The 10966-nt window shown below is 45.1% G+C and overlaps 2 protein-coding genes across 10 annotated transcripts in view; one reads left to right on the top strand and one right to left on the bottom strand.

The window, feature by feature from the left end:
- Nucleotides 1-4567, top strand: part of Tlr2 (toll like receptor 2) — a 68226-nt gene extending 63659 nt beyond the window's left edge. The window contains exon 4 of the transcript XR_015449065.1: nt 4265-4567. The gene's annotated coding sequence lies outside the window, so the exon portion shown is untranslated. The remainder of the gene's footprint in view (nt 1-4264) is intronic.
- Rnf175 (ring finger protein 175) overlaps nt 1-10966 on the bottom strand; it is a 50468-nt gene that overhangs the window by 10021 nt on the left and 29481 nt on the right. For 7 of the 9 annotated variants that reach the window (XM_004869208.4, XM_087205752.1, XM_087205753.1 and 4 more), the window contains 3 exons: nt 7377-7531; nt 2769-2876; nt 533-653 (listed from right to left, as the gene is read on the bottom strand). In XM_004869208.4, the coding sequence (XP_004869265.1) occupies nt 533-653; nt 2769-2876; nt 7377-7531 (384 nt within the window). The remainder of the gene's footprint in view (nt 1-532; nt 654-2768; nt 2877-7376; nt 7532-10966) is intronic. The other 2 variants (XM_087205755.1, XM_087205754.1) reach the window with 1 other exon arrangement.

Raw genomic sequence — 10966 nt, 5'->3', positions numbered from 1 at the left:
ATGCAGCATAAAGCATGATTTGTGTGAATGAGCATGTGTGTGTGTGTTTGTGTGTTGTTGGAGATTGGACCCAGGGCCTCACACATGATAGGCAAGTGATCTATCAACTGAGCTGTACTCCAAACCCCTCAAATATGATTTTCATTTGTTTTAGGCAGTTTCAGGCAAAGATAAAGGATTTTTGTTACAGTTGACCATTTGTTAATCCTTCAAATGTTGGCAACCAGAGTGAGCTTGGTAGGAGGACCCAAATAAATTAGCATAATTATTTTACAGGATGCCTTATTCACCAAACACTCTATACGAAAAATATATTTTCCAATTAGTTAACAAAGACCTTTTCTTTTTTTGGTACTGGGGATCGAACTTGGGACCAAAGAACATTTTTTGATGTAAGCAGAAGCTGAAGAGCAATGGGCCTGGGGGAACCAAAATAGTACCAAAGGAAATGATGCAAATATATAATGATGTGAATATGAAACCATTCTTCCCAGGGTCGTAATTGGTTTAGAAGAATGAAAGCAACACTTACCCCTATGGTAGAGGCCATGTAATCTGAGCAGATCTCAGCAAAGTCTCTCCCCATGACTCCATAGTAGAGGCCGTAGAACAAGGACAAAATGCCGAAATCCAGGGAATCTCTAGCTTTGATTCTGTTGAAAACAACAGTATAATGAAATGAGAAAATAGCATTAGGGGGTGAGGTGGAGGAGGCTGGAGCTTGGGAAATATTTTCTGCCATTCTATCTAACAAGGCCATGTGGATATGTATTTTCATTTAGTTTTTTTTTTTTAATGAAAGAAATTTAAATCCTCTAAATTGTCCTCAAATGATACCACTCAGTGCTAGTGGACAGGAGTTCTTGAATGGTGATATGTTCCACAACCTCCTGGGGATGCATGAAACCTTGGGCAGTACTGGGTCTTTAATATACCATGTTCATTGAACTTTCATTTCACTTTACAATGGCCCCAAACACAGACTTTTATTATAGTATATTGGTACGATTGTTCAGGTTTAGTATCAGTTATTATTAACCTCTCATGGTAACAAATGTATAAATTGAGTGTAATGATAGATATTTATGAATAGGTCAACTGTAGTCCCAAGTGGTTTGTGGGAAGAGGAAGTAAAAAGGGTCAAGATGAGACATACACGTGTACCAGTTCCCTACACTAAATATATTTACTGGGCACCACAGATGTGTACTAATAAATGAAAAAAACCAAAGCATTATAGATGCGTGCTAAAGAAATGAGCAGTGTCTTTCTACTTCTTAAATTGGCAATAAGAGGTGTTTACAATTACTTTCTCTGCTAGAAATGTTAGGATCCTCCTCTCTCCGGAAATTCCTTGGAATGCTTATGAAATCAGATCACTATATTGCCGTAGGAAGAGCCTATGGCAATGCAGGACTGATTCTCCTTCCAATTACTTTCCTTATGAGTCAAAAGTTGTCGCTCTCTGCTTTGCCCGTCTCTACCAGTTATGGTCCCAAGGATTTGGAGTAACTTCAACCTGAAAAGTATTCCAGGGGATTTTTACTGGAGCTGCTCCCCAAAGCTGTGTCATAATCGCCTCTCCAGAGCATAGGCCTGGTCCACAGCCTCAGCTCTGCCTGGGAGAATCTCACCCCAGGGCAACTCAGCAGCCACCTGCCTAAGAGGGGGACAGTTCAGAGTCACAGATGTGATCATCCACCGGTTTCCTTTATTTTTCATAAGACTTTCTTGTTCTCTTACCTCCACTTCTCTTTCAATGTCTAAGCACCTAGCTTCCTCCTTTCCCAGCTATGCTAAACAAAAGAGTCTTCATGGATACAAGCAGCTACCTTCTGGCAGATTTCCATGGGAGAGCAGTGCTGTTCAGTGGGAAGACAGCCACGAATGCACAGCTGTGCACCACCTACTGACATTCTGGTCAACGCTGTGCTTTATATATGACGGTGGCCCTATAGGGTCATGTCATCTAGGACAGCATAGCTACCTTTGGGTCAGTGTAGTCTGTGAAGGTGGCACAATGATAAAATTGTCTAACAATGTGTTTCTCAGACTGTACCCCATCATCAAGTGACACATGACTGTAATTTTAAATTTTCTAGTGGCCACATTAAAAAAGTACAAAGAAAAAAGAAAAACAAAGGAAAAAAAGTACAAACAGGTGAAATAAATCCCATCAATATATTCAAAATAGTATTATTTCCACATGTCATTTCCAATATAAAATCATCTTTTCACATTGTCTTTGAAATCCAATGTGTCTTTACACTTATGGTGCATCTTAGTTCATATTTTAAGTGCTCAGTAGCCACATAAGCTCGTGGATACTGCCTTGGCCAGCAAGTTCTGAAGGTTTCAGAAAGAAGACACAGAAGGGAAATTAGACACCAGGATCATATGGGAAGGAAATGTATAGTTCAGCGACAATTACGAACTCTACCACTGTGGGAGGGCCGCTTTCAGTGGTGATGTTTTAAATCCACACCCAAGGATAGATCTCTTTAAAAGAGCACTTTAATGCTCAATTTTTAAAAAATGTTATTTTGAAATCCTTAAAGCTCCTAATTTAAAAAAAATTTTCTTTTGTAGGGTGCCCTTTTCTTGCTTTTCCCTCCAAATAAGACTGGTTTTCCCCTAACAATAAGACTGTGAGTAGATATCTACCCTAAAAGTCGTGAGTGTGGGACATAGTAGGGTTAGATGCTCCTGGAAGAGAGATCACAGACAGGTCAATGTTCCAAGCAGTGTCTTAATTGGAAATAACTTACTTGAAAACTAAATGGAATCCACACATTGTAAACATGATGGCCAAATAACCCACAACACCAAATGCGTAGCTGAGTTTGTAGATGAGGAGAAACCACTTGTAGACCAGCCTGTGCAGAGAGAAACAGGGAGAAACACAGAATATGGTATATTAAAAAGTATTGTGTCTGGGCCGGGGGTTTAGCTCAGTGGTTCCGCCTCCTGCCTCGCAAGTGTAAGGACCTGAGTTCCATCCCCAGTACCAAAAAAAAAAAAAGTATTGTGTCTTCTGCAAGTATTGTTATAAGTAAATTATAGTTCCTAAAATTGGATTTCATACATGTTATACAGAAGTGTATATGTATATGTGTCAAGATCAAGAATAAGTTAGTGTTTAATATAACAGTCACAAGCAATATCCAAATGGAACTGTCATGGTGAATGGAGTGGTCCATGCCTGTAACCCATTACCTGGCTGGGTGGCTATGAGCGTGCGGTCACCTGGGAAACTTAGTGAGGCCCTGTCTCCAAGTAAAACTAAATACATAAGTCAATAAACTAGGATGATTATGCTTATGAGTTTCTACGTATAATGCAAAGTCATTTTAATTTATGTCTCCAGTGTAAAAAACTCGCCTTCAGAAATGGCTCCTCCACCTGGAATGCTACACTGTCACTTGACCCTAGGGTTAGCTCAGAGCGGTTTTGGCGGGGGTCTTTGCCGGCAGGCAAGATGGGCCAAGTCCTGTGTCCTGAGAGGAGGCTCCCTCCAGCCCTGCGTCTTCCTCCTGCTGTGCCGCCCTGCTCCTGCCCGTCCCCAGCCCCGGTGCTCAAGTCATCAGGCTTGGGCCCACCTCCTCAGTGCCTGAGAGCCCTCCTCCGGCCCAAGCCTGCCATTCCAGGGCCCTGCAGCCCTGAGCTGTGCTGAGCGGCAGTTCCTGTGTGTCCCAGTAGCACCGCTCCCCTTGGGCCACAGGGCTGAAGTGGAGGACAGGGTGGAGGGAGGAGAGAGAAGGGGAGTTACAAGGAGCCTTCCACCTGGCTCTTTCCATCCTTGCAGACAGCAAAGGCCCTCAGAGAAATCACAGCGAGGGCTGCCTGGCTGGGAAGAGGTCGGAGGCCACTGGGGCACGGGCTGGGGGGCTTCTCCTCGGTGCCCCAAGGCCAGACGGGTGGCTGGGATGTTGCTCGCCAGGGTGCCCCGTGGCAGAAGCCTCTGGCTGCCCTTGCCCTGTTCCTGCACATCTTCCTCCAGGCCTTTTCTGTCTTCCCCCGAAGCACATTCCGAGTCTCGCTCTGACAGAGACCGCTGCAGGGACAGAGGACAGACAAACTCCTGGGCCCTTAACCCGTTGCTCATCCAAAGCATGATTTGTGTTTTCTTCTGAGCTAGTGAGAGACTTAAAAGTGATTTTTGCTAGAAATCAGTGATCTTTAGATTTGGGCCTACACATGTCTGATAAATAGGTAACTAAAAGCAGAACAAAGCCTGGCCTTATTTTGCCTCTGTCTCCTTCAGGGCCTCAGGACTCTGGGTCCAATCCCTGTTCAGCTCTGCGTCTAGGCCCGGCCATCATTTAGGGAGTGCTTCCCTTCAAGCAGCCAATAGGAGGCCGCTCAGCCCCAAGTGTACACTGTCTCACCTCCCTTCAAGACAGAAGACACCAAGATAAGAGATCTGCAGGGACATTCAATGCTGCTAGCGAGCGCGAATCCATAGGGCCAATCTGGTTCTTTCACCGCTGAGCCTCCTTTGGCTCCTCACACCGAAGTCTTTTCCCTTCCATCCTCACTCTGCCTAATAAATCTGCCCGCACCTCTCCCTGATGTATCCTGAAATGGTTTTCCATGACAAACGCCACGGAGTGAGCCTGCTCGGGGGTCATCTGAGGTCCTCACCTTCCTCTGGAGAATGTCTTAGGACCCATTCTGTGACAGCTGAGAGCTGGCCCCCACTCCCTCTCTTTCCCCATTTGCCCCCCCTTGGAGCCAGTGTATTGGACCCTGACGTTCCAAGTACTCACGTAAGCTTCCGGTACTTTAAAAGATGTTTTATTTCCCTGAGTTCCAATCAGAAGAAACCTGCTGAACTGTTACGGTTTAGATGGGGGTTGTGGGGTAGCTGAGGAATGAGTTGTCGGGAGATCATTTCTATGGTGAAACGTCTCCACTTCAAGAAACGGACACACAAGGTACTTTCTCCCCCTGGGTGTCTCCAGCACCGTGGGACAGGTAGGCAGCAGTGAACTACATGCACCCATACACTCACTTGGCTACACACGGTCGCTTAAGTTGCAATAAGTCTGTGTCTCCTCTAAAAAGGGCCAGGGAGGGCTTTGGGGGTCTTTTTGCCACAGTGACACTAAAGTCCCTGGTTCTTTGGATTTGCCTGTGCTGAGCAGTCTTGGAGTTCGGTGCTGCCAGGTCAAAGTGGCAGCTTATGCCGCTCAAAGGGTCACGATGGGGAAGCAGACAACTCCAAGAGAGGCTTCCTACTCAGCCCTCAACACCAGCGCTCGGGCTCCTTGACCCCACACATCCTCTCCCTGCCACGAGGAGCCTCTCTCAGACGGATGCCACCATGAGAGTCACTCCAGGGCTAACAGCTTTGTGAACTGCAAGATATGGAAGGAACAGCTTGGCAGTGAGTCATCTTTGGCTGATCCTGGGTTCTGTTGCTGACCCCCAGTGGGATTCTGGGCAACTGACTTGCATTTCTGATTGCTCCATTTCTACAGTGAGGAGGACAGTGCCAGCTCCTGAGGTTGTCCTGAAGATTAGGTGATATAACCTGTCAGTGTTTAAAAGACCCGGAGCACTGAAGCTCAGTATGTCGGGTTGCTGTTACAGACTATGTTAGATTTTTCATATTCCAACTCTCCTGTAGTTTGAGGATACCAGTTTCCTGGAACACTAGAGCCCAGAATTTCCCTTGCTACTCAGACCCACACTGTAAAGCAGGTAAGCTGGTTAGAAAATTGTGTGACTGCTTCACATCAAATTCCAAATGGTAGAATGGACCTTGCTCCGCCCTTGGCTCGTGTGTGGTGTTTTTGAGCCTGAATTTCATTGCTTGCCTGAAAAATCTGACTGAAGTAGGCAGAGAGGAAACTCAATTCCCCTTCTCTGGAAGTGTCCACAGCAAAGGTTCGAGATTGCTCTGGGGAGGAACAGCAGGTTTTAAACTGTTGGTGCTGGAGACCATGACTCTTGGGTTTGCTTCTGTACCAAGGCTGGTCTGCTTACCTAGCTTTCCTCCCTATAATCAACCTTCTGCTTCTAAAGGTCCACACGGAAGCCAGGGCCTATGATCAGCCATTTGAAGGAGATCCTTTATCCTGCTGCTTTTCTGGAGGACACCCTTACTAGTGTGCCCATAGCTGTCTCTTCCCACGGCAGCAGGACCAGGCCCCTGGCGCTCTTGGCTCTCGGACTATACTCAGGGTGTGGTGCTGAGGAGCCAGGAAGAAGCTGAAGGGGACTTCTGCAGGCACAGGAAGCAAATGGCCCGCTGCCCTGGCCATGAGACATGTGGTCCATGGAGAATAACGAAGCAGCGTGTGGGAATTTCCTGTGCTATAGCTCCACTATACAACAGAGATTATATCCGTCAGATACAAACAAGTACATCGGGATGCATCCCAGACTCAGAGTTCTGTCACAAGTATTAAATAAAAAAATTTTGTTAGAAGGAAAAAGGGTGACATATCCATTTCACTGATGGGTAAATAACCAAGACTGATCTGGCCAGTTTAGAAAGTCTCCCAGCTCTTCTGAAAGTGGAATTAATTTAAAATACTTATACACTTGAATTCATGCATTTGAAGTTCAATTTTCATCATCACATTTACTTAGGTAATTTCTTTCACTGCATATTTTTCTTTCTTTATGGAAAGAAGCACATGCTAATAGTCATCTCTCCCACTTTCTTAAAGGATAAAGACAAATATCAAAATAGTTAAAAAAGCATACAAAGATTTCAAAGAAGCTTATAATCAATTCTCCAAAGAGGTCAAAGTTCAACATTGTCTCATTGCTATTTTACAGTTCACATACTTTCTCTTCATCTCATTGCAGTTTTACCTTGATGAGGATTTGGGTCTTGGCAGGGACTAAAGGGAAGAGGAGCGAGTTTGTAGCACACGATAAGCACTTGGAAAAGATGCACGAAGGAGGCAATGGGATCATAGAGACCTCGAGAGGCTGGGCACGCGATGAGTGTGATCTCCAAAATAAGGAAGCCTCGTTACCCTTTCAGCTCTCGCTTGATTTAAAAATGTGTACGGCTCAACTTCCACCAGAACAGAGCAGAGATACTGAGCTAAGAAACCCCAGCAAATAGCGCTTAAGAAATTTAAAACAATTTTTCACTTCTCTTTCCTTTGGCTTCCACAAGTTCAGATCTGAAGCTAGAATTTTGACAGGCATGGCCGAATCGCCATTAAACAGAGTGCGAAGTAGCAGGATGGTTAATCTCCAAACAGCTTTGCTACCAAAAGTGAAAGAAGCTTTTCAAAGTGTAATATCCTTACCCTGCCCCCAGGAAAAAAGGAAATCAAATATACCATTTAAAGCTTAAATTAAAGAGGCTCACGGGAAGGAAGGAAGGAAGGAAGGAAGGAAACACATACCGTGGTGTCCTCCCTGAGAGCGGCTTGCGGGTAGCTCTGAAGAGGGTGTAACTGGTGACGACGGAGAACGTGCCCCACACCGACAGGAACCGCCACCAGTGGAGCTTTAGGGTGAAGTATAGCGGAACGACCCACATCTGCAGCAAGGTCACCAGCTGTCCCAGAAATGAACAGAAAGTCTCCTTCAGTGACCACAGCCCTGAATGGCACCTCCATCGTTTTTTACTTTTCAGCGCTGAGGATGGAACCCAGGGCCCCATGCACGCTAGGACCACGTCCTACCACTGAGCACACCCGGGCCCCGCGTCTCTGTCACATGTCACATTCCCAGTCTTCTCTGGGGGAAGCCAATGGCCATCACAGCCCGCCGGAAGCTGCTCCTGGACGCGCCAAGTGAAAGAGGTGATGGATGCAATCTCTGAGGATTCACATGGGAACCAACCCAAATACCCGCCTCTGTCCTTTCCTTTCATCCATTTCAAATTAAAGCTAGTTGTGGCTTTGACAGCGATGGATGTGATTTTGGACAAGCGAGGCTCGCTATTGCTGTACGGTTGGGGGTACGCTGAGAGCCCTGCTGCCTCCCCGTGCTGCTGGAGGCAGGTGAGGATCAAATGAAGGTCTGGGTGGGTGGAAAGGCACGCAACGCCACACTGCACTGTACGCAGCCGAGGGGCTGCTGTTGCCATCCTGATCCTGTGTGGAAATGCACGTCCGTGGCAGGGGAGGGGGTGACCGTGGCCAGGGCAGCTCGGGACCCGGCTTCCCGGCCCTCACCCCACTCCAGCTCGCCCTCCTCCTTAGTCACTGCTCTCTACTGCAGGCTGCCCAGCCTGGAGCTCACACCCTGTCTTTGTCCTCTGCGCCTGACCCTGGTGCCCCTGACCGGCGTCCAAGCAGTTTCCAGGTGTCCTCGAACCAGCTGGTTCCTGTCTCACAGGCCAGGGAGGAGGACAGATGGAGCTGATGGGCTGGGGGCGCCCGACTCCATCTGGTCCCTGTGGCGGCCAGTAGTCCTGCTCTCCAGAGCGGGCCGAGTACCGGCCAGTCGCCTTTCCTGGGAAAGCAGATGGGCTTGGACGGCAGCAATAACCCTTGGTCTTACGTTTCATCTCACTCCGACGAGGCACCTGTGACTTGCTCAGAAGGAATCTAAGGAGATGGCAAAGAGATTTGGTTTCAAGGGTGGATGTTAGTTTTGCAGTGCTCTGCAGAGGATTCTGAGCCGGACCCTGGCTTAGTGGCAGAGTCTCAGATCTGCACTACCTGGCCCGCCACGTGGGAAGAGTCCTGTGAGAGTTTACACAGCAGCCTGCACATAGAAGGACTGAGGCTGTCTGTCTTGTTTACCTTCTTAATCTCTATGAGAAAAGGGGAAGGCTTAGAAAGAAGAGTCTCTGTGTACAGTGTTGGCTCCTTAGAGGTGTGTAAGATCAATAATCAAAACTCTGGGACAGGGCTTCAAAATGCAAGGAGGAGGTCAAGGCCGCACCGTCTTCTTTCCATGTCGAGTGAGCAGGCGCCCCGGCTCTTCATTCTCCTTCTACTGCTCCACCTTCATAAGCTGATGACCAGAAGTCTTCTTAGAATTGCTCTAAATCTCCTTTCAGACATGAAGGTTGCTATTTCATATGTGTTTGAGCAAAAATATCCAAGGAGCAAATCTGAGATAAATGTCTGGAGTTCAGGAAAAAAAAAATCCTATTTTCTTTTTTAATTTCAGGGAAAAGAAAAAAATTTGTTTTTTGGTACTGGGGATCGAACTCGGGACCCTGCACTTTTGAGGCAGGCAGTGGCACCACTGAGCCAAATAGAAAAATTTTTTTATGTTTTCTTGACTCAGTTAGATAATCTCTTCAGTTTCCCAAGCTATTTTGTGATTTAGGTCCAAGTTAATGAGCATGCTAGCGCCTTTATTTATGACACTGAGATAAATATATCCACAGGTAGGGAAAGGGGCTTACTGAAGGAAGAAGAATAGCTTTTATGAGGACCTGAATGCCTCATAGACAGTTGGGACACAAAACATGCTGACATTAGTACTCAAATTAGCAACCGTGGCCCTCTGCTGTTGATAATGAAAGCTGTATTGTAGCCTTTAAAAAATAATCTCATCAGCATTTTGGTCATTCATTTTCCATAGCTGATTTTGGAGATGGTTATTTATCATAAATTATAAAATTGATGACTTTTAAAGTCCAGTATTTCTGCTTTTGTTGTGCTCTGCTAGGTGAGTGCTCTACCACTGAGTTGTCCCCAGCCCTAATTTCGTTACTCCTAACATCAAAGGAGAGGGGCACGACCCTCTGTCATTTGTATCTTTCACCTAAGAATTTTATTCTTTCACTTTCCTCCCATAAAAGATTTTTTTAAAATAAAAAGTTGAGTTACTTGATCTTAATTCAGGGAAACTACTATGTTCTTATATTTTATACTTTAGATTGTAAGACAACATTTATAAAACTAATAAGTTTCTTTAAATTCATGGAGTTACAACCTATGAGAGTTTGGAGCTACAGCTGGACTATATTTTTATAAAATGGGTTCTTTCCCTGTGGATCTATAAGAACAAGCCATTTCTAGAATATTCCAAATTTCTCTTCCTAGATTCCTGGACTGAATTAACATGGAATAACAATGTGGAAGGTATAGACACTACTTTTTAAGATAGGCTTTGAAGATCAGATATGAAATTAAAACAAAAAATCAACATGTGTACAAATATTTAATTTCTTAACTATCTTTAAAGTGTATACACAGTTCCACATTTTCTCACTATGCAAAGAAAAAGACCAGAAATTTGCTTTATGAATTCAATAATTATTTGAGAAGTCAGTTTGAAATGAGGGTCACATTTCATAGCAATTTAAAAATTCTTTGTCAATTTCCAGAGCAGTTAAAACTTCTCAGTTTTAATAGTAACTACCACATATGAAATGTAAGAATGCCGTGCCTCATAAATAAACACATGAACTATGTGAAGTGGAGGCGCATACAGGCAAAGGAGGAAGCCTGGGATCTGGAACATGTTAATAATGCCAGAGGGGTCACCATCTGGGCATGTGCATATAAAACACATCTGCACTGCTGGTGAAGGGCAGCCCATGCATCTGGATCATATCACCCACGTTCTCCCCACCCACACATCATAGCAGGAGGAATTTTCTGACAAATCAGATGCCGCCCAAAGGTGCTATGTTTTTTTTTCTTGTTGCCATGCACATAATAAATGTGAAAAGAACTGCAGATAAGTCAAAACAAAGATATTTGTCTAATTGTGTAGCATGATGAATGCGTCATGCAGTATTTAAAAAGGAAAGAAGAAAGAAAGAAAGAAAAAGGAAAGAAGAAAGAAAGAAAAAGAAAGAAAGAAAGAAAAAGAGAAAGAAGAAAGAAAAGTTTGTGATGCACATTGTCTTTACACTGCAAATCCCCAACTATTTGCAAACATTTGTGTGCATATGAATGGGGTGCAGGAGAACAGAGGAATTCTGGGAGGTAAGCAGAGAACTTTGGGGGAATAAATGACTCCAGGAAACATCGCTGCTATCTGCACAAAGGCAATGAGGAAAAGTGTGGACATAAATCAA

This window comes from Heterocephalus glaber, unplaced genomic scaffold, assembly GCF_053883595.1.
Source record: "Heterocephalus glaber isolate CG9 unplaced genomic scaffold, H.glaber_assembly_v1.0 deba00000613, whole genome shotgun sequence".
Lineage (NCBI taxonomy): Eukaryota > Metazoa > Chordata > Mammalia > Rodentia > Bathyergidae > Heterocephalus > Heterocephalus glaber.
The sequence above is the reverse complement of the archived record's forward strand: the minus strand, read 5'-3'. Positions and strand labels throughout refer to the sequence as shown.